The 22,553-nt window shown below is 36.0% G+C and overlaps 1 protein-coding gene across 10 annotated transcripts in view; it reads left to right on the top strand.

Annotated features, from left to right (window-relative positions):
* GPC5 (glypican 5) overlaps nt 1–22,553 on the top strand; it is a 617,251-nt gene that overhangs the window by 182,358 nt on the left and 412,340 nt on the right. For 8 of the 10 annotated variants that reach the window (XR_006018585.1, XM_042043896.1, XM_042043887.1 and 5 more), the window contains one exon: nt 17,953–18,073. Coding sequence is in view for 9 of the 10 variants with exons in the window: in XM_042043896.1 (XP_041899830.1) it covers nt 17,953–18,073 (121 nt within the window). In the remaining variant the exon portion in view is untranslated. Of the gene's footprint in view, nt 1–1,053; nt 6,959–17,952; nt 18,074–18,480; nt 18,567–22,553 lie in introns of those variants that run through there. The other 2 variants (XM_042043913.1, XM_042043938.1) reach the window with 2 other exon arrangements.

The following is a 22,553-nucleotide window of genomic DNA, read 5'->3' as shown; positions in this document are numbered from 1 at the left end:
ACAGATGCTTTCAGAGATTTTGCCATCCAACACCTGGCAGTGCAAAGTGTGATCATTTTATGAAGTGCTGGGAATCTGACTTACTGCAAGTCACAGCAAATCTTCCTGGCCTTTTACAGACAAACCTACACTCACTTCACTTGTGCTTGGAGCTGGCTAAAGGCCAGTGAGATTCAATCTGAAAGCTGTGCATCTTTGTTAGCACGGTGCTGTACTCTCATTAGGATTACTAAAGTAGCTGGAGCTCACATCCCTTGGATCAGGATTGGCTGGCATCTATCCAACTTGGAGCATGGGCAAAAGAATCTCTCAAAACCCAGAGGTTTTGAGAAAAATCCTGAAAATTTGAGAAGTTTCCATATGAAGGTTACACAAATACATAAAAACAAAACAAAACAAAGCCCAAAACCCAACAACAAAAACAAAACAAGAAATCCAAGGGCTAAACTTATATCTGATTTATGTCTAATTGTTATTTAAGTGCAGTCATGATTTAAATAAGAAGTAAAACAAACCTGTCTGATTCAATGTAGATGTTGGAAATTGCTGCATATATTAATATTAGTGTTAGTTTACAACTATGGCTAAGCATGTTAGGTTTTCCCAATGCAGTTCAGGAATTTATAATGCTGAATTTTTTTTAATAAGGTACGATGCTTGTAATGTGTTTCTTTGCAATACCCAGAGTAACTAGAATGACCTGTTTGGAGCAGGTACACACACTGTGGGAGATTTGCACGGGTCTGAAGCAGCAGCTGTTGGCCAGCTGTGGTACCTGACAGGATCTCAAATAGCATATATATATATCTGAGGGAGAGAAAGAGTCCTTCTGGACACTGCCGATCATCTAGTGAAAGGAAAAGGAAATACTCAAGTGAAACGAACTAAAAGCTTTTCAGAAAGAGTTCAGCTGTTTAGAAAATCAACCCCTAGCCCAGTGTGCAGCTGAGTTTATGGTCCATGCTGTTTGCAAGATAAATCTGTAAGTGTTAACTTCAGAAACTGAGAACATCTCAAAACTCTTCCGTGTCTTCTTGATTTTATTTTGCTCAGGTCTGTGGTGAGCTGTTCCTGGCTGTACTCCAGATGCCCACCAAAGCTTCTCTATCACTCCCCTCTTCAGCTGGACAGGGGAGAGAAAATATAATGAAAGGCTCCTGAGTTAAGTGATTTTGATGATTTAGTGAAATATGTCTCCTGGTACTATTTATTGATCACAGTGTATGGTTAATAATAGTTAATCAGAATGAGGCACAAACTTAACAGAAAAAAACCTGTTAAATTCATTAAGATGATGTTATCGTTAGGAGCAAACTGGCACCCCCCACCTCAATCTACAGTTAATTATATATATATAAATTATATATTATTATATTATGTATTATGTATAAAAATATATGATATATTTACATTTACAAAATTAAATTAAAAACCAAGGGAAAAAGCAAATTTAGTATAACCATGCCTGAGAATAAAATCTTGGCCATAAATCTAAATTTTATTGAAGATCAAATTTTTACCTGAATATTTGGGAAATAATTGATGTAATTATTATCTCTTTTTCTCCAGGGACAAAAAAGCTTCTGTTGATATTCAGATTTCTGTCATCTCATACGAGTTTTAGAATTACAAAACTGCGTTCCTCCAGAGAAAAAAAATTAAACTTCATTCCCATGGTGCACTAGCCAGTAGTTTTAATTGCTTTTTTTTTAATAAACTAGTGAAATTCCAGATAAATAGTGGAATAATTGTCCAATGTTTATGTTACAGCTTGAGAACTGAGAAATCTAAGTTCACTTCTGTGCTTTCTTTCAGTCTCTTCCTTCAAATTAATCTTTTTTCAAAGGTATGTTTAATTTTTAAACTTTGCCAAAGATCTGTAGCAGAATGTCTAAAGGACTCTGAAACTGTTTCTTACTCTGAACAGTGGTTTTGAATTCATAAATTTAGATGACACTTGCCAAAATTCATTTAAGACAAAAGAAAATTGGGGTCCCAGGGCAAGATATGCACATACCTGTCTTGGTGAGCAACATACTCATTTGATAATATCAGAGGCTGTTTAGGAAGTCCTTGTTCTGTCTTTTGGTTTATAGAATTGCTGTTGTATTTAAAAAGCACTCCAACAAATAAATTAAAAAGCAAAACATGGCACCTTTTTGTTTCAGTATTTTTCTAAGGTGTCCAAAACAGTGAGATTACAAAACTAATCCTATTTGCAGTTGAGGTCTGCATTTTCACTATCTGCCTGGACGGAGACCTCTTTGAATAGACTCATTGAAAGTTCAGGACCTTAAATTGAAAATTCCTTTGAATGAAGAGCGTAAGATTGGGTCTTGCTTAAGTCAGAGAATATAGATTGCATTAATACTGCTCTTTGTGAATGCTGCAAACCAAAAAAGAAATATTCGATGCTCTTTTGGTGACTCAGTCCTATTCTGAAAACAAAGTAGCAAGATCAATGACCTGAATAATGAGTATTTTTGAGATGTGTCCTGAATATTTTGACCCAAGTCTTTTTTCTTTATTTGACTTTCACTTTGTTCCTTCTACATTGGTTGAAAAGTTAAATCCTAATGAAAAGTACATCCTAATGCTCACTCAAAATTAAGTAGGAAGTGGCCAAAAAAGTTGAACTAATAGACCATGTTACCATACTATTCACAATATTGGGCATATTAGGATTTTGCCTTATTGTGTGTAGGGCTCAGCAGTTCAGATGAAATTGCTGTTTCCATGCTGTGTTAGAGTGTTTACAGCAGACTCATGGCAGTATGGAATTGCCACATCCCAAATGGGAAGTCCCCAGCTTTTCCCGAACCTATTCCAGTGCTTCACAGTACTTGTTATAAAGTTTCCCTAATAACTCATGTTTTAGGCTTTCATCTCCTTCACAGTAAAGCATCTGTTGTACAGTTAGTCAAATCAGGCCTTATGCTATAGGGAGGATGCTCAAAAGGAAAGAAAAAAGTATTTTTGCATTTTTAAATCAGTATTTTTAAATGGTCATAATACTGTTGTTTCAACATTTATTTTGCTGACAGGCTACATGCTTCTAAGGAAAATATAAGATCAGGGGAGGAAACCCCACAGTCTGAAGAATGGCCTTAAGATGTTGATACTAAGGCCCCTGTATACAATAGTTCTAGCTCCTAGAGAGGGGAGATAATTGTCAGTAGCACTGATTTAAAAAAATAAAAGCACAACGCTCTACATCAGAAGTTTGCATGGCTATTCATGCTGCTCCATCTCTTTATTGCTTGACTTTATATGGCACTTCCTCTTTAAACTGCTTGCCAAGTTTTTTTTTATCCCTGGCTATTAAAAGCCTATTTCAGAGATAAGCGAGCTGAATTCTAGCTCAAGCATCAACCTCTTTGGGCTTCACAATTTGAAGGATTCAGCTGTTTTATATGCAATAAGCAATTTGTTAAGAGTTATCAGAGCATGTGTAATGGATTAGGATGCATTAAAAAAAAACAAGCCCCAAACCAAACCAAAACAAAACAAAAAAATGGAGAGAGTTTTCTGCTTCCTTTAATTCAGCAGTTAGAAACATACTACCAGGGTAGGGAGTAGATTCATTTCTAATGACTGAGGGTTCAGGGCTGCTGCTCATCTCAAAATCCACAGTGTATAAAGGCCATTGCAGGCATCAAAAACACAGTTCTTAGTCTGTCCCACATATATTTCTTTAGGTTATATGGAATAATTTGAGATTCATGAGTTGAAAAAAATGTTTCAGGAATGACCATGGGCCTCTAGCCTAGTGATTACGATGGTTTGCTAGGAATTAGATGTCTTAGTTTCTCCTGTCGTGCATATTTCATCATTGTATCCAGGAACTGTAAAAGAAAGAATATGTACTTTTATGTAAAGATATGGGAACTTTTATCTTTCTTCATTTCCTCCCCAACTATTTACAATAAACCACAGTCCTTTTTCTCTCTGATCAAGTTAGTCTATAGGTGAATGACCTACTGATGTGACCAACACTCTGTTAACAGAGAGGAGAATTTCCTGTTAGCAGCTCTTTCTTGTGTTACAGTATGAAATAAATCTGAGGCACATCAATCACTTGAATCATTATTTTTAATCCCATCAACTGACAATGAAGTAAACTCCACAGAATCGATAGAATTAATATAATACAATCCACTGAAGAGAAATATTTTTAAGGTGCCTTGAAATTTGTGTATATTGACAAACATGAAATGATGTTTAGCTCAAGAAACATATTAATTTCTGTGACTGTGAAGGTGATTGTGAATCCTTTTTTAAAACTGCTGTCTCTCCAAAGATTTTGCATAAGAAATTAGTCTGTGGTTCTCCTGACATCAGCCAAGGACTTAAAACTTATGACTAAAATGTCACTGTAGCACTCTTGTAGTGTGGAAGACCTAGTTTCCAGCTGCTTGTTTACTGTTACATCAGGAATACTTAGAGACACAAGTGAAACCCTACTTTCCCAAGTCCCGTGATACTGAAGCATGTTTTACCTCTCAGTGAAATTCCTCACTGTTACAATGCTTTTAAAATCCAGCCATTTTTTCATAAACCTTCTGACCATTTCATGATACAGAGCAGGGATACTTGATTTTGGCTTATTACGTAGATCAAAACAGAAATGAGATGTCTGTACATATACATACATACAAATACATAACTATAGAGAGGAATTTTAGATATATTTTTGCAACACAAGGTTCTTTTAATATTTTCAGACATGCAATATTTGCTGTAGGGTGCTGCTTTCCTGAAGAATGTTTTTGGCAACACTTGGACTGCACTTTCTTGTCTTCCTTTGACAGTGTTTCCTATACTGAAGATAGCCTGCTTGACTTACATTATCCTTGAACCCCTTGTTGCCTACTTGACATTAATTTCTGTAACCAAGGCAATATCACAAGTGAAGTTAAAAATCAAATCTCTAAGAATAGCCTTATCTAGATTGATTCTCTCTTCAGACTGCATACTAAGCAGTCACACAGAGCTTCCAAACTTATAATAGATGATAGAATTCCTCTCCTTTTGATCCCAAAGGAAGAAAGTGGAACCCTTCTTTTCCTTGCTTCCAGGATTTCATTACAATCTATATCAATTTCTTATAAGTTTTGTTCTTCAATTTGTCTGGTTCTGCTGAATATTTAAGTAAATTACTTAGGGCTTCTTTAGAAACAGAAGGGAAGATAAAAGCTCGTCATTATCTGTCCTGTTTTCTAGAATGCACTGAACTGTGTGTTCCAGAAAAAAATGCCAAGTTCTTTGACATTTTATTGATACTCAGGTATACAGTTCCCATTACTGAAATAGCTGGACATATAATATTTAGCTCTTGTCTTTTCATAGAGTCTTTCATGATACAAGTAAGAAGAATTCTGATGACTTTAAAATGCAAAACTGAAAAACAGAGAGATTAATAGGCTTGCTTCAGGAAGCTTACCACTTCAGCAATGAGTACCCCAAGGGTAATGCAATCTAATTTCAGTTTAGTTATTCAGAAGTTCTGTATTGTGTCTAGACTGGTTGTTTAGGAGGCATGTCCAATGGAGAGGACAAGTCATCATTTCATCCTACACTAGTGCTTTATTTCCCACAGGAGGCCCTTCTTTTTTCTTTCTCTTTCCATACTCTGTAGGCAGTAGATGCTTAGGCAATAGATGTCTTATATTTACATAGCTCAAAATAGGTAAGTGGAGTACAGTTGCTAATAATTTTGTAATATTCCTTCTTGTTATGGGGGGAGGGGAGGGCATTCTCAGGGGAAAAATGTGTGATATTTGTCTAAAAGCTCTATTAAGATTTGATTGAATGGGAGTCACTACCACATTTCCATTGTAATTTTGTCACAAATAAAGAACAATTACAGTGATTCATGTGACAACAAAACTGAAACAATTGTTTTAGGACGTGGAAATATGATCTTCCTATAATTCAGTTGAAATATTTTTGCGACTATGGTCCTGTGAACCTTTTCCCACTGAAGAGAAAATAAAGTATTTACATCCACTCATTCATATCTAAAAGAAAGCAGTAACTGAATGTGATAATTGAAATTTGTAAAAAGAAGACACAAGAAGGGGTGGTTGGAAAGAAGGGGAAACACAAAAGTTTATTAAAGCTCTTAAGCCTCCAGTACACTCCCTGCCTTTAAACACTGAAACATTAGCTATGTCAGCTTTCTTAGCTCAATATGTTTACTGAGTGTACCCACAAATGGTAAAGACTGAGTTCATCTTTTTAAAGAAACATTAAAAGATGGCTCCACATTGCACACGAATGCAAGAACCATTGGGCTGAAATGTTGTGGACAACACTGAAAGATCCTTGAATGTGTTTGTATCCCTGCTTATGTCCTCTGTGCCATGATATGCTTTGTGTACAGTGTTTACATTATTCCTATTTTGTTAGATATTAAAGATGTGCATCTAAAACATGCTCTTGTGGTACTGATAGGATTTTGTATAACAGAATTTGAAATTAACTACACAAATCTTAATAGGCCAGTTCAGATAACTGCATAGTGACTTCACAGAGTATCCTTCAGTCTTCTCCAGAAGTTTGTTACACAGAAGTTCAGTTCACTACTCTGCTACTAATAGCTTCTGAAAGTGAAGCTCTTCATGCATATGCCACTGTCTTTGAGTATGACTTTATTTAAATCCATATTCTTTGTGGCTTGTCCTGAAATGCTTTAAAAAATATTCATAATGGCTCTCATGGAGGGTGAAAAGCATCAAAGGTTAAGGCAACTGTACTTGTCTTTGGTATAAGGTTAGTTAAGCACCAGTGCAAAATGAAAAGTTACTTTACTGTAATTGCTAAAATAGGGCTTTCTACAAAATGCTTAATTTCCCATAAAGATTAAGTAACACTAGCACATAAATGGCATTATAGTGTAATGCTTGGTTCTATTATTTAATAAAATACAGCATGCTGTAGAACTTCTGATACATAACTCTGTATTTGTTCTTCATATGAGCTATTCCCTGCTCTCTGAGAACAGGCAATGCAGGTAGTTTGCAAATCAGGGAATGAAAATGCTTCCAGCAAAGGTGCTGTGAATAATAAAGCTGTGAAATGAAAAAAAGTTATGGGTTAACTGCTGAACAAACTTCTAGTTGCTGAGAACAATTTTCTCCAATCCAAACTGTGGAATAATCCAGAGGACTGATTTTCCTTCCACACAGATGTATATGAAGTAAGTACGCTTGAGTAAGTGTAAAACTGGTTTGAATGAAGAGGCAATTACATCCAATGTCTCCTCAGGAAAATGTTATATTCTCCAAGACTTGGTAGTACTGAAAATGGGAACAGATTACATTTAAGTGTTTTATCTGGGGAAAAAAACCCAAACTGACAAAATCAAAACAGAAAACCAACAAACCAACCCCCTCCCATCCGCCCATGTCCCCCCCCCCCCCCCCATTACTATTAATCACATAGATTTCAAAAAACATTTAAGATAAAAGAGTAATCTGTTGTATACGTGTCACCGACTCCTAGTTTGCATCATCATCATTCATCCACATCTGGGTAAATTAGGAAGATACAATGAGTCCAAAACCATGGAGATGGATTGGCTGCTTACACTGATTTATTAATAATCCACCAATATTTTGCTAACTCTGAGTGTACTTGGACAACAGAGAAGGACAGAAAAAAGCAGCTTTTTTACCACATGGGATTTAATTCTTTAGAATAAACAGGAAAAAAATCTATCGAATGGCTCATGTCAGTGAATTTGCTGAAATAGCACTTCACTCTTAGCATTGCACAGTGACTTAAGTTGATTCCTTCATATGACCTTTATTTGCTGAATGACCTTTATCTGCTTGATAGTCCTTCACCAGAACTTTACTCTCATTTTGTGCTAATTTTCCATAAATTACCTCAGAAAAAGACCCAAACCAGTCAATAACAAAGAACAGATTGTGAAAGTGCACTTTTGACATCATTAGTAGTGGTGTACTTCTTATGGGGCTGTGAGATAAGTATTGACTGTGTCAGGTATCAGTCCCAAAATTATCAGGTGCATTCCAGGTCCCTAGAGGAGGACCCTTTGGTCTCTGCACTGAAGCATTGTGTTGGACAAAATATGATATGTCATACTTCTGTCTTCAAGGTTTGGTGTCCTACATAATGCCACAGTTACATGACCCTTTTGTCATTTCCAAGCAGAAATATTTTAGTATCCTATAGGGGAAGCAGGCTTCTCAATTTTACACTAATTAGGCTTGACAGCTTTGTCTTTCCAAGTTGCTTGAATTGTTTTTCCTTTTGTTTCTCCAGCTATTTGCTCTAAACATTTATGTGCTTGCTTATGATAATTAATATCTCTCATTTCCTTGCTCCATTAAATGAAGGTACATTGGAATTATTACGGTTGTTAGATTTCCAGAATACTACAAGAAGAAGGAAATACTGTTGTCCTCATTTATCTAGATTTAGTGCACTTGCATATGTCTGCTGTTTAGTTATTTTCTAATGTAATAAGAATTTATTTTCTCAATTTTAAACATGTGACTTGCCCAAGGCACCTAGTTTAAATGAAATATCTGTCTCAAAGCTCCTCTTTTCTCTTCAACAGACCTTGCAATTACTAGAACACATTTACTTGTTAAGGTGCATTACAGACATGTTTTGTCACACTTTTTGGGGCATTGATTTTGCATCACATATAAGAGTAGTGTCTCTGTCCAGAAAATAGTTACATACTGTGGGGATAGGTACAGATAGATAGCTATTACAGTAATTACCATTAGTTGACAAGAAGACTAATTTCCGTGGCATCTTTCAAGTGAGAATTCTTAAAAGTTCTGGAATTTTTGAAACAGTATAGAAATTAGATTTTGAAGTAACATAAAACATAATTCTCTGATGTTGAAAACATGATATCGATGTTTTCTTTACAGTAGGAAATAAGAGCAGTTTCAGGGAAATGTATTTAGGGTTTTACAATATTGAGTCAAAATTGTTCCAGAATTCTTTCAGCTAGTGTGGACTAATTCATTCAAAGTATCTCCAAGAAAAGGAATAAGGAAAATCAGCAGGAAAAGATGGTATTTTAGAAACAGTGTATATAACCTTAGCTTGAAATAGATTACCTTAACAAGTTAATGCAGATTCAGGCAAATTAGGTGTATTTCAAAACTGTCTCAATGTGCTACTGACCAATTTTTAAATGTGAGCAGAATTTATTTGTTGTGGTAGAAAATATCTTTAAATAATGAATTTTCAATGTGTAGGCTACAGCATTTTTTCTTCTGAAAATTTAGCTTTTGATAGAAGTTACATTTTTTGCAAAAAGGATAGTCTGACTTAACAGACACACATCCTGTAGAAGATTTCACATGCATAGTAAAACAATCCTTCTAAATACATGTTCCATACATAACAACTGGAGACAAGTTGATGCTTTTGAAAGTCTCTAGAGGGAGACCTGTCTGCCTAAGGAAGCCTTTGGGACATCATTAGCACTTCTTATTGCTTAGTAAGTACTTATTTTTAGATGACACAGCCAATATCAAAACTATGACCAACTGGCTTCCAATCACATATTGAATCCTTTCAAAAATGTTAGTGTTCAAATAAAGATCATGATGGAATTTTGGGGGTTTATGAGCTTTAGAAGAGCTAAAAAATGTTTTGTAGGATTAGAACATAATGGAAATTATTGATGATAAAAGATTTTGTACTGTACAAAGTGAAAAACAGGACTGGGCCACACTTGGAAATTCATTGAAAGAAATACTCTGAAAGACTCTATAATACTTTGTTACATACTTTAGTGTTATTTGTTTTATTCACATGAACCTAGTTTCAAATAAATTATGTTAAAATGAAATACCTGTTTTAAAAAGAGTATTTCAAAGACATGTCACTTAGTCTTCAAATGTAGAAAAGTCCAAAGGCTGATCTGCTATTTTTTTTTTTTCCTTTAGTAAGGCAGGTCTGATCAATGCTAAAAAATTAAATACATATTTTTATTAGCCATGTTTTAGCCTGAATAATTATAGGAACATATTTTTTCTGAAACACAAATTGTACAACTTTTACTCAGTTTGTTTTCCACACTTCATGTTTTCTGTAAGTTTAACAAGTGTATATGCAATCTGGTTTCTCTGTGTAGAGGGATTCCTTGCAGAACAGGGGCATATGATACCCCTGGAAAGATTGGACAACCCAGGGTTGCTGAGGAAAAACCCCTGAACTGGCCCCTGGCTGCAGGCAAGCCTGGAGAGCACCTGGCTGCAGGCAGCCTTGAAAGTCCTTGGCAAAGCTCTACACTGGTCGGCTCCCCCACGGATTAGAGGCCGTCTGGAGGGACTGGGCATGAATCTTTGCAAAAGTGGATTTAAGCTTGTATAGTTAAACAATAAACAGAGAATGATGCTCAAATCGTATCGGTGCGTGTGTTGTTACTCTGGCTAGCTCTTCAGACTCAGTCCCAAAATCTTTAAACATATATCTAATTGCAGGTCTAAAAAGAAACTCTCATTGAAAAATTCAAATACATTTTATTTTACATTTTATTTTATTTTACGGAAATTTTTTATCAATTAAAATATATTGAAAATATGTAGGGCAAATGGGATCTGTCCTAGAATTACTACAAGTACTGTCTCTGATAGCTAAGTGTAAGATATTTTTTACAAACTTTCTGAAGCTAATTTTGCAATATCTACTCTTAAAAAACTACGTAAGACTAAAAAATAGCCAAGACATCTGTCTAAGTTCCAAGTGGTTTTTATTATTGCAGTGATTCTTTGATTCGTTCATCTTTGCTTATTAAAATTTACACCACTGAACACTCTTACTCATTTGTGGCTGCATATGTTTATTTTTTACTAGTATTCAGGTAATTGTTAATTTCTCAATTAACATTACCCAGAATTTTGAAATGCCCAGCCGTGATGAAGATGCTAGCAATAGCAGGTGTAAACCAGTAATTATCAGCAATTGTAAAATAAGCAAGCTGAGAAGGAGTTATTAAAAATCATATCCCATGTCTGAAATAAAACAAAATGTAGTGGGCACACTGTGCTATTTTACCGTTCTTAAACACAATGAGGCTATATAAATACAGGTGCTTGCATGAAACTTGTAAGTGCCAACAACCTAAGTTCTGAAGTAATTTAGAATTCAATTAACGTGAGAAGCTGAACAAAACAAATCCCTTAACAAGGCCAGTACATGAAGGCTTACTTTTAAAAACTAGAGGATACAAAAAAGAAAACCCATTTCATGAAGAAGGGAACATACTGAAAAAGTTGCATTTTGTTTACTGCATCAATGCCAGTTAAAGGAAATGAAAACAGGAAGGTAAATATAGTAAATAAAGATACTATTTTAAAAGTTATTTGGTCTCTTGAGCATTATATTCTCATCATCTGGATCTTCCCAAAGAACCCAGCGGAAGCAAACAGTTACTTTAAAAGTAGTTCCCTAGAATTTCACTGCTTACTTCAAACAGTCAGATGAAAACCAGCATTGCATCATTTACATCAAATTGCTTTCAAATGCAGAAAATTAAGTTGATGGAGAGACACTTCTCCATTATTGCCAGATGAGGGGTTAGTGGTTGTTTTCTGTTTATTGTCATGGAGATTACTCTAATGCAGTAAGATCTCATTTGAGATGAAATGTGAAATGAAGATGAGAATCCTAGTGGCCACAAAGTGATTAACAAAATGAGCTTTGTCAGGCAGTGTCTCTGTACATCTGCAGCAGCTATGACCCCACTGAACCTCCTACAGCTCTGTGACTACCTGACACACACCTTTCAGGGGTAAGGCAATGTACCCTGGTGTAAACACTTCACAACCAGAAGAGCTGTCTCAATTTCACGACCCTGTAACTTGACAACTTAATGTAGAAATTCCTGAGTAGCTCTTGATGGTGTCAATTGAGCCAAGCACTGAAAAGCCCAAGAATCACACAGAATCAGAATTAAGGTTGGAAGAGACCTTCAAGATCATCTAGTCCAACCATCAAACTAGCAGCATGATCACCTTAAACCATATCCCCCCCAGTGATACATCCAGACTCCTCTCAAACACTTCCAGAGGTGATGACTCCACCACCTCCTTGAGCAACTTACTCCAATGCCTAACCACTCTTTCAGTGAATTTTTTTTTTTTAATATCTAATCTGAACTTCTCTTGGCACAACTAAGGCCATTTCCTCTTGTTCTTTAACTTGAGACATGGCAGAAGAAACTCTCACTGCAGCCTCCTTTCAGGCAGTTGTAGAAAGCAATGAGGTTCTCTCCAAACAACCTCAGTTTCCCCAGCAGCTCCTTTTAGGATGTTTTCTAGACCCTTCATAAGCCTTGTTGCCCTTTTCAGGACATGTTCCAGCACCTCAGTGTCCTTTTTGAAGTGATCACCCAAAACTGAACATAAGATTTGGTGTGGCCTCACCAATGCAGCATACAGAGGGACAATCACTGCCCTGGTCCTGCTGGCCACATTATTCTTGATACAGCCCAGGATGCCATCGGCCTGCTTGGCCACCTGGGCACACACTGGCTCATTTTCAGCTGTGCATCAACCAGCACCCCCAAGTCCCTTTCTGCTGATCATCTCTCAAATCACTCTTCCTTGAGCCTATGGTGCTGCATGAGGTTGCTGTGAACCAAGGGCAGGACCCAGCACTTGCCCTGGTTGAACCTCATGCCATTGTCCTCAGCCCATTGTTTAAGTCGTTCCAGATCTCTCTGCAGAGCCTTCCTACCCCTCCAGCAGATCAACACTCCCACCTAACTTGGTGTCATCTGTGAACTGACTGAGGCTCTACTTGAGCCCCTTCTCCAAACCATCGATAAAGATGTTCAACAGGATGGAACTCAGTACTGATTCCTGGGGAAGATCACTGGTGACCAGAAGAAGGCAGTGACAGAAGGTGATGGTAGCAGTTTGAAAGAGATACATCAGGATGAGGTGACCAGCTAAACTTGATAAAGTGTAGAATATCACCAGGTCTCTTGGGAGAAGCTTGACTGCCAGTGCACTTAGGAATGTTCTGGACAATAGCTTTTCTGTCTTAGTACACCTTTCGTTACTTTAATCTCCCACTTGAAACATGGCCAAAGTACCTAAAAGTAGCTCGAAAAATAAAATCATAATCATAATAATAAAAAATATGATGTATTAGTTGTCATCACAAGGTAATACAGATTATTTTGTGCTGGAGGGATATACATGTACAGATCTTCCTGAAGCAACACATGCAAAATGGCTGAATCATACAATAATTGATGTATTTATTACTTCTAATAGCTTTTCCAACTGCATGTACCAAGAAATCGGTGATAGCCAATAAAGCATGATTTTTATCAGAAATTTTGAAAGAATCAAAAGTAAACCCTACCGATTTTATTCATAAATACAGTAGAGAGTAATAGGTAATTTATATGAATATTCATATATTGAGCTCAGAAAATGGGCACCTTGTTATCCATCACTTTAAAACATGTTTATAGAATACAAATATGTTGGTTCTTGGGTTTTTTTCCTAATGCTGATGAAAATGAATAGTACTTGGGGACCAAGTCTGCCTATTAAAGTGATGTGATACATTACCATGCTTGTACAGAAATGAGCACAGATGGCGGGTCTATTATTTCTCTAGCAAGAAATTCGTCATTTTTTTTCCCCAGGATTCAAATCTGAGCAACACTTGCTTAAGTCAGGCTACCTCTGTGGGGATCCTTAAAATATTTTTCCCATTACTTGTACATTAGGAGTTAGAGAAACAGAAAGTGATTAATGCCATATTAAAACTTTAAAATGAATGAAGTCTTTCAAACCAAGAGTCTGAGATTTTCATATTTCCCCCCACCCCCAAATAAAGGGAAACATATTTTGCATGTAAATGTGAGTCTACAGGGATGAAGTTTTGTGCATCATGCTCAAGATTCCCAATAGCCTGTTTAGCTTTGACAGATCATTTCGTTTACATTAGAATATTTGCAGATGTTAGATTTATAGACATTTGTTAATTAAATACAATTATGTGGAGTATGAAACAACAACTTACAAGTAATTTATAGTTTTTGTATGCAAAAGATACCTTTTCAAGCAGAAAAAGAGTAAATTAAATGAAAAGATGTTGACTTCCATAATTTTGCTTTTATGATAAGAATCAATAAAGCAATACTTCATAAGGTTTTGTCAATGCCTTATTATACACCTGAAGAAAGAAGAAAGGTTTTCAATCTGCTTTATGACTTTATGACTCAGAGCATATAATTACAACAAACTCAAAGTTAAATGAGAGCTTTTAATGTCAGTTGGTCAAAGCTGGATCAGCTTGCAGTGAGAGCAGATTTAATATGGGTTAGGGTTTCCATTAACAAGAAAAATGCAAACATACATATTAATTTACATCAATATATTGAGTGTACTCACATTTGGGCATTACATGCTGTCTCTACACTCCTTCCTCCTCACACTCTTCCCCTGCTCCAGGATGGGATCCATCCCATGGGAGAAAGTTGTCCTTGAACTTCTCTGTCGTAGGTCCTTCTTACAGGCTGCAGTTCTTCACAAACTGCTCTAGCGTGGGTCTTTTCCACAGGGTGCAGCACATCAGGAACAGGCTGCTCTGGCATGGGTCCTTCAGAGGGTCACCTGCCAGCAAACCTGCTCTCCATGGGTCTGCAGGGCTGTTTCTCTCATATTCTCAATTCATCTTGTCCATCTCCTCTTGTACAGCAGTTTTTCCTCCATTTTAAATCTGTTGTCACCGGAGTGCTACCGCCATCACTGATGGGCTTGGGCTCGGTCTGCCCTGGAGCTGGCTGGCATTGGCTCTGCCACACATGGGGAAAGCTTCGAGCATCTTCTCCCAGAAGCCACTCCTGCAGCCTCCCCTGGGCTTTGCTTTTGCCAAGCAAATCAAATACATTTCGGGCAAAATATTCTTCCAAATGGAATTCCATTTAAATGAATCTTAATTTTTGATATTCAGCTCTTCGTTTTCCATATGTGATAGTTGCTCCCTGTATGTTCCTGGGAGAGAACTCACATCCAGAACCTGGAGGATGAATTTCAAGACTGAAGTCTCGGAATACAGAATTAAAAACTCTCGAAGGAGTAAAAACATTAAAAAGCTAGAATAAGAACACATCACTTCAAAAGTATAAGGATTTTTGGAGAGAAATATCAACTCCTTTAAGAGTCAAGGTGGGAATGTGGTAAATATCTAGTAAACTTGATAAACCAGAAAACTTTGGAATGTGTAGTGATTATACCAATACTGAGTCCAAAGGGTTGGTATATAAGGATTGGTATTTTCTCTATTGACATAATCTTGTATGTTATTTGGGATCTTCTGGAGCTTGTAACAGACAAAAATGTCTAGAGAATGGGATGAAATGTGTCAGTTTTCACAGAACTGGGAAATTTGAAGAGTTTTCGGGCAGCCAGGGTGAAGGTTTGTGGTGGTGTGAAGGTTTTAGGTGGAAAGGTTTACTGTTCTGTTTGGAAATGTTGTGGAGGATAAGGAGGCCTGCAGGCAGCAGGAAGCAGGGAAAATAGCAAATTCATTTTGTAAGCACCAGAAAGGATTATGCAAGCTGTTGGTGAGAGAAAGGTCAGTAGTGAGAAGGAAGGTAGAAAGGTGCTAAACAGCTCAGAGCAAGTAAGAACAAATAATACCAAGGTTATTTACACCAGTACCTAATGATCTAATATTTGTTCAATGCCAATAGACTTAAAGATGTGGTGTTATCAAGCACTAGTGTGATACTTGTCACTGTTTCAATGCACATCACCTCTGCTCCAGCTTCTTACCCTTCCCCACTCTCAATTGAAAAAAGCTGAAGAGGAATTTAGAGAATGTTCACTCTGAAGAGGTTGGAGAGCATGATTGGAACTCCTAATATCAGGTCCACTCACAAGACAGCATTACTTTGCCAGCTACTTTCTCTCATGTGAAAGAAGGGAGTCATTCCTACAGCAACTACCAGCTGTGCAAGACTTCTGATTTCATTGCAGAAATAGCTGAAAAAGAAATGATATTCAGCCTTGAATGAGTCATTGCCAAATAATTCCCAGGTGAGCTAAATTAATAAAGTTGTAGTCTAGGGAAGTTTCAGCTTCTGCATGATTTATTTCTTCCTGCATGGTTAGAGAAATGAGTGTCATTGAATTAAAAAAAGAGAAAGGGTATTCTTTTTCACAGTTATGCATTTCACAGGCAAATGTGCAATAGTTGGGTTTGCAGCATTTGAAAAAAAGGTGTTAATTGAAGAATTCTGAGTGACAGAAAGTGAGAACACAGACTTTGCATGCTGTGAAACAGAACAAGACCGCTATATAGAAAGGATAACCTTCAAGATTTTTTATAATGTTATGGTATGAAAATATATTTTGATATTGCATTAAACTAGTATGTTCAGTTAAACCAGTTGTTTTTTTCTGGTGAGTGCAGCACTGTTTAGCTGGAATTAATTCCTTATTTATTTATGTATTTTATTTTATACAAACGACTGCCAAAGAAATTTTTTTAAGGTTTTTATGTTTGCTTTTACTTTTTTCACACTTTGAATTACCAGATTTGTTGACCCAGCCCAAGCTGTTGCATTAAATAATGGCCCAAGACTAGCAGGCAGGCTGCAAATTTTGTACACATCCCTATACAAAGCTTTTCCCCATCACTTCAAGCTGGCAAACAGTTCCATTGCTACAAGACAGCACAAAAATCTGTCTGCTGTGAATCAAAATAACACCTTTTAAAGAATATGAGTCATTCATGTATTCAGTGTGCACACTTCCTTAGGAATGAATATCCGAAATGTTGTTTAGGGTGATATTTAAATAAAGGACAAAATATTGTTGTTATGTGGCAACCTTGTTTTATTGAACTGCATTCATTGTTTAGCATATATACAAGCTTTTCTGCAGAGCTAAGAGGACCCGTAATGTTTTTCATAAAAGAAATTCTGCAAAATTTGAATATGCTGTGTTGTCTGTGCTTATATGTGGATCTAACAGGCAAGAATTAGACATTTCTTTACTCTGATAAGGTTATTTCCTTTCTTTTTCTTACAGCATAACAGCTGACAAAATACTTTTGAGACAGAGACATATAGAGGTATCCTCTTATAGAGTATGCAGAAAAAATATAGCATATGGAGAGTATTTGCATAATGTACAATATCTGTGATGAGAAGGCAGATATTCAGTCTTTCTTGCATAACTTGAGTATTACATATAATGTGGTAACTTGAATGAAGAATTGCTTCTTAAGCTACAGAATTCTGCTTGGTGGTTAGTATATTTACTGTATTTTGAATTTTGATGTATTAGAAACAATGTTTTACTTCACCAGTTCTTTTTTGAATCAACTTATATCTGTTTTTCGTTTCTTCTTTTTATATATCTATATATCAAGTATGATTTGGCCTACTCTTACTTAAATAATTTATGTAATGCTAAATAATTTATGCACAATTTGGCTGTTATCCTTCAACAAATATTCTGTCTGCACGTGCACTTACACTGATACTAGGAAACTTCAGTTTTATTTCTGATCATACAGCATGTGTAGAATGTGGAGTTTGTTTTAAAAACCTGAAATGTCGTACATTTCAGCAGTCTTCATGCAGTTGGTATTTAGCAAAATCAAAATGGAGGAAAGTCTTTTTGCACACATGCAAAAAGCCATACACAGGGCTGAATGCTTCATGCTACAAAATGTAGATAACCTTCCTTATTAAATTTTGCAGTAAAATTAAAGCTCTAATAAATAACAGAACTTTGTGGAATGTAATAATTCTATTTTGTTGTATTTCTTTTTTGTGAAAAATATGTGCACAAAATTAATGCACCTCATTAAAGAGGTATGCTGGTGCCATGAGAGATAATACAAACTGGAAGATGAGTCTCTGAGAGTAGAGTGAGTTACTAAACCATTTTTATGTGTGTTTCTGTATTAAACTAGCTATACACACCGTGTGGTTGGCAGTGGAATCAAAGCTCAGTCTGCAAATCCAGAAGTAAAAGTGAAGGGAACAGATCCTGTAATAAGTCAAATTATTGACAAGCTGAAGCATGTTATTCAGGTAAGATGCTTTTTCCTATAGATACAGTACGGTTCTAACTACCACTCTAGTAATGAAAGTATTAATTTACTGCACCATAAAGGCTAATTGTTAATTCAAGTTTCTGCTGAGTACACAGCAAAACACTAGTTGCTCTCTGACTCACTTCAGTTATTACAAATGATTTAGTTAAAAGGCTTGCAAATGGTAGATAAGTGTAGGAAGTGAGGCCCTGGCAGCTGGGCCATCTGTACCTGCAAGTACCTCAGCTCGGCATTGCAGTAAGCAACAGAAGCACAAACAGTGTGATTTAGGGATTTTAACTGGGTGCATATGTTTAAATAACAATAAAACATAATTTCCCTCTTCCCTCTTTACTAAGTCTGGGTTCTTTCTTAACTTATATTGCTGCAATGTTTTTTCTTTAGATGCCAGATAGAAAAACAAGGAAGCTTGAATGAAATTACATGCCTGCTAAACGGGTTGGTGTTCATTACCTGATGTACATATCTGTGAGTTACTAAGTTTAAGGCTTACAGGGAAGGAAATTGCAATATGGTTCTGTACAATCATAATATTGTAATAAGTTTACAGGATTACAGGTATCTCTGGTTACATGCTGCATTTATATGCACAGATAGCCAGAATTAGAGGACAAAAACATCATTCTGTTGAAGCCAACAGTTATTTGCAGCTCTGTATTTCAGTTTAAAAATGTAAGTTTTCGCTCTGATCTGAAGACTCAGTGGTATGAAAGGTTCTACTGACATTTGTTGTCCATGACCCATCTAACCCAGTATCCTCTCCTCTGCACTGGTGAAAGGAGAGGCTACTTAGGGAGACCATGAAGCTTTGCACTTTTATGGTCTCCACCTCCTTTCTCTACCCCATTCCCCAAACATGAGAATTAGAGATATTAAATGCCTTCTTGCCTAGTGCAAGAAGTTCCATCTAAGGACTTGCTCTAATTCTGTTTATACAACTTCTTAACAGCTTTTAAATACAGTTTCCCACATGATTTCTGGGGTTGAAATATTACTGATAGCTTCACAGTAAACCCTCTTGGTTCTTATATCTCTAATTGTGAACAATAACTCTTCTCTGACAACAAAACAAAGAGTGATGATATAGAAAAAAGAAGAAAACCAGAAAAATTTCTTTTTCATCAGTAGTGTTGTTTTGTGGGAGAACTGGCATTAGAATTGAAGTTCAAAGGCAATTATTATTCCTTCCTTCTTAAAAGAAATATCTTTTGTATCCCTCCAGCTTCAGCATCATGCTTTTGTCTCTCTCCTTTATTAAAATGGTAACTACAATGGTGGGAAAATAGTGCAATTTTGCCTACAAGAGATGGCATGATTTAATTAATAACTACAAAATACTGTGCAAAGATAAACTTTGCAAATCTTACTTGGTTAAGCTCCAAGGTCTTTTATCTATCAGGAATGCCTTCCTCCTTTGATATTAAAACTTCACTGTAGAGTTTATTGTGTTGGTTTCCTCTAGAGACTTGGAGTTGTGTTGTTTTCTCCTTGAATGAGTATCTAAAAGAGTTGAATAGAGTATTTCCATTATAAAGTATTTAATTTTGAGAGCTTACTTGCCCTTGTCCCTAAAAACTTGAGTGGATCTTGGGGAAAAGAACATATAATTTACATACTGAATTCTTACTAACCTCCAAATATATTATCTTTCTGTGGGATAGCTTCTTTCCTTGTAGCTCTGAGTATGAAGATAGGGTCAAGGGATAAAGAGAGCATCAAATTCCTTAGAGACCTGACATATAACTGCTTTTCATCAGGAAAAAAAAAAAAAGGGCTGGAGAAGCTGCAGAAAAAGCTTTCTTCTCTACTATTTACCATTTGGGAAAGTAGGATGAGGAGTGCAAATTAGAGATTCAATTACAAAAGATCACCTTTTTGTCCTGTGTGATATGAAAAGAGATGAATCACATGTTAAGCTTATGATGGCCAGAAAATAAGGGGAGCTTAATGGATTGTTTTGTTGCCTCAGAGATAGAAAGAGTCATACTTAAAGCTAACACTCTATCCAAGCTGTATTACTGAATTTCAAAATTTTAAATAGCTAACTTAGTAGGAACAAAATGTATTTGTCAAGTTTTTCAAAACTAATCATTCCTGAAATTAGTAAAACTATATACTTTAATTCAGCTTTAAGGTGAAACAGATTTTCAGGTTGCTATTTATGGAGGAAACAATATATATTTTAATAGAAATCACATGTTGCTGTAACCTTGCTAAACAAGTACATTTTCGTTACTTACTTGTGTTTTGTATATAGCCATTTTCCCTCCATAATAGGAGAGAGGAAATAAGAGTGGTAATTCAGCTTTACTTGACTTTTCACATCAGCTTTTAAACATTTCAAGATTCAGGATATCAAAGTAACATTTCCTACTGTCTCATCATGTCATGATATGGTCCTTCCTTCTCAACCACTGTCAGAGCTCTGTGTATCTGTGGTAAGTACAGCCTGATTTTCTTTTCCTTATAAAACCTGTGATGGTACCAAGGCCTTCAGGACTGAACAGTCTCTACCACTTAGTAAATATCAACATGCACAAAGAATCAAAAGTTTTGCTTCTAGTACTTTTCATAGTAAGAATGGTGAAATGCACTGAAATGCAATTTAATCAATGACAACCTATAGTATTTATTTGCAGCAGAGGTGGAATTCAGTTCTTTAATCAGATACCTGCATTTCAGTGTTTAAGTTTCGCTTATATGTAGTACAACTCAGCAGACCATCGAGAGCTGTTCATTTGGCCTTGTGTAAGTGTATGCATCAGGATTAGAAGAACAGTAGTTCTTCAGTGTTGTACAATATAAAAGGAGTTTGGTTAATTCACCCACATGTTGGCATCTGCACTGTGACACCTGCTGTTGGTGTCAGTTCGGAAGGATTACACCCTTGTGTCAGGTTTCTGAGCCCTTTCCAAAAGGTTGTCAGTTTCAACACACAAACTATTTTCAAAACTATTCTCGAATAATTTTTTATATAAAAACTAGACACATACAGTTTTCTAAAGAGAAATATTTAGTATATACAAAAATATTTTTACATCTATATACAAACTTCATTTTATTCTTTTATGGTTTTGCAATTTTTAAAAAGTATGATTAAACTATGGAAGTGCTAATATCAAGAAGTTGACCAGTTTTGCATTTAGAATGCGTAATTTAAGACAAATTGAAAAGCATCTCCTGAATAAATTTTGTCCTTCCAAATCAGAAAAAGTCATTCCTTCTAGTAAATCCAGAGTATAAAAACTATGTTAGGAAGCTTCATTGTTTTCTGAAACCTTATTTTATCTTTGCCTTCAAAACAGATGACCACTTTTATCACCAACTGCATGTAATTTCCCTTCTTACTTTCAAGATTCCAAGCAGAAAGGAAGTATTTTGAGGTGTAAAGGGAGAGCCCATTTAAGGGAGGGTGTAGTGAGCTGTCTGAAAACCAGACAGCACATATTAACCATAAAAAATGACTAAATATTATTAAGAAGCAAAAGAGCAGATATCTTTGAGATCCCTTTCTGCTCATGTTTAATGTTTACTTAGGAAAACAGATTAAGACCATTCTATCCTGCATACAGAAAAAGAGTAATTTCTTACTATCTCCTCTATTTTTGCCAGTTGGATATACAAAGGCATAAAAATCCCAAGCAAAGAATTAGCTTTAAAATATGTAAATATACAATGCTTAAACTCTGTTTTCCAGGTTAATAACTTTAACTGTTAAAAACTTTAAACCCCTGAAATCAACCCCTGGTTGCATAAGTGACAGTATCTCTTTTCAGCAGGCTGTGGTTTCTGGGCAGTTCTCCTTTGTGAGAGGCTCTCAGTAATCCTCCCTTTTCTGTAAATAGCAGATTTACAAAATAATCAATAGAACTTTTTGATTCTGTTGGACCCCGACGGCTGTATTCTGTGCCCTGGAGTCCACAGGTTCATATTCACAACAACAAAGTGCAATTAGAGGAACTGATATGAACTCTGCTGAACCAGTCAGTGCTGAATATGGCTTGACAAAGTCACCATCTTCTGTAAAACTCCTTACTTGTACAGACTGGTGTTTTGGAGAGTTTTAAATGATGGGCTCTTCATTCATTTATCTTCACAGCAGGCAAATTACGGGTTCAAGTGCATATTCTTTTATGTACTGCAATCTGCAACTATCACTCTAATAGGTAATCAAGATAAGCAAAGTCAGTTGCATATGGCATAAATAGTATTGGGAATTATTTTCCTTTCTTCCCCAATAATTTAAAACCATGATTAATTAATCATTCCTGCAAGTACAAATACTAAGGTTATGAAGTATGATATTTTGGAGCTGGCAATTGGACCTTGGTCATTTCAGTGTGTTTCTTCTTTCAGAAAGTAATCTCAAAAAGATACTGCTTTTGAAAATAATAGACATTATTTGTACCTTCTATTTACAGTGTAAGTAAAGTCTTCCTAATTTTAGGAAATCTTGC

The sequence above is a fragment of the Corvus kubaryi genome, unplaced genomic scaffold (genome assembly GCF_017639235.1).
Source record: "Corvus kubaryi isolate FWS band 111438036 unplaced genomic scaffold, C.kubaryi_AGA036_p1.0 133, whole genome shotgun sequence".
Classification (NCBI taxonomy): domain Eukaryota; kingdom Metazoa; phylum Chordata; class Aves; order Passeriformes; family Corvidae; genus Corvus; species Corvus kubaryi.
This window is presented reverse-complemented; position numbering and strand designations above follow the sequence as displayed.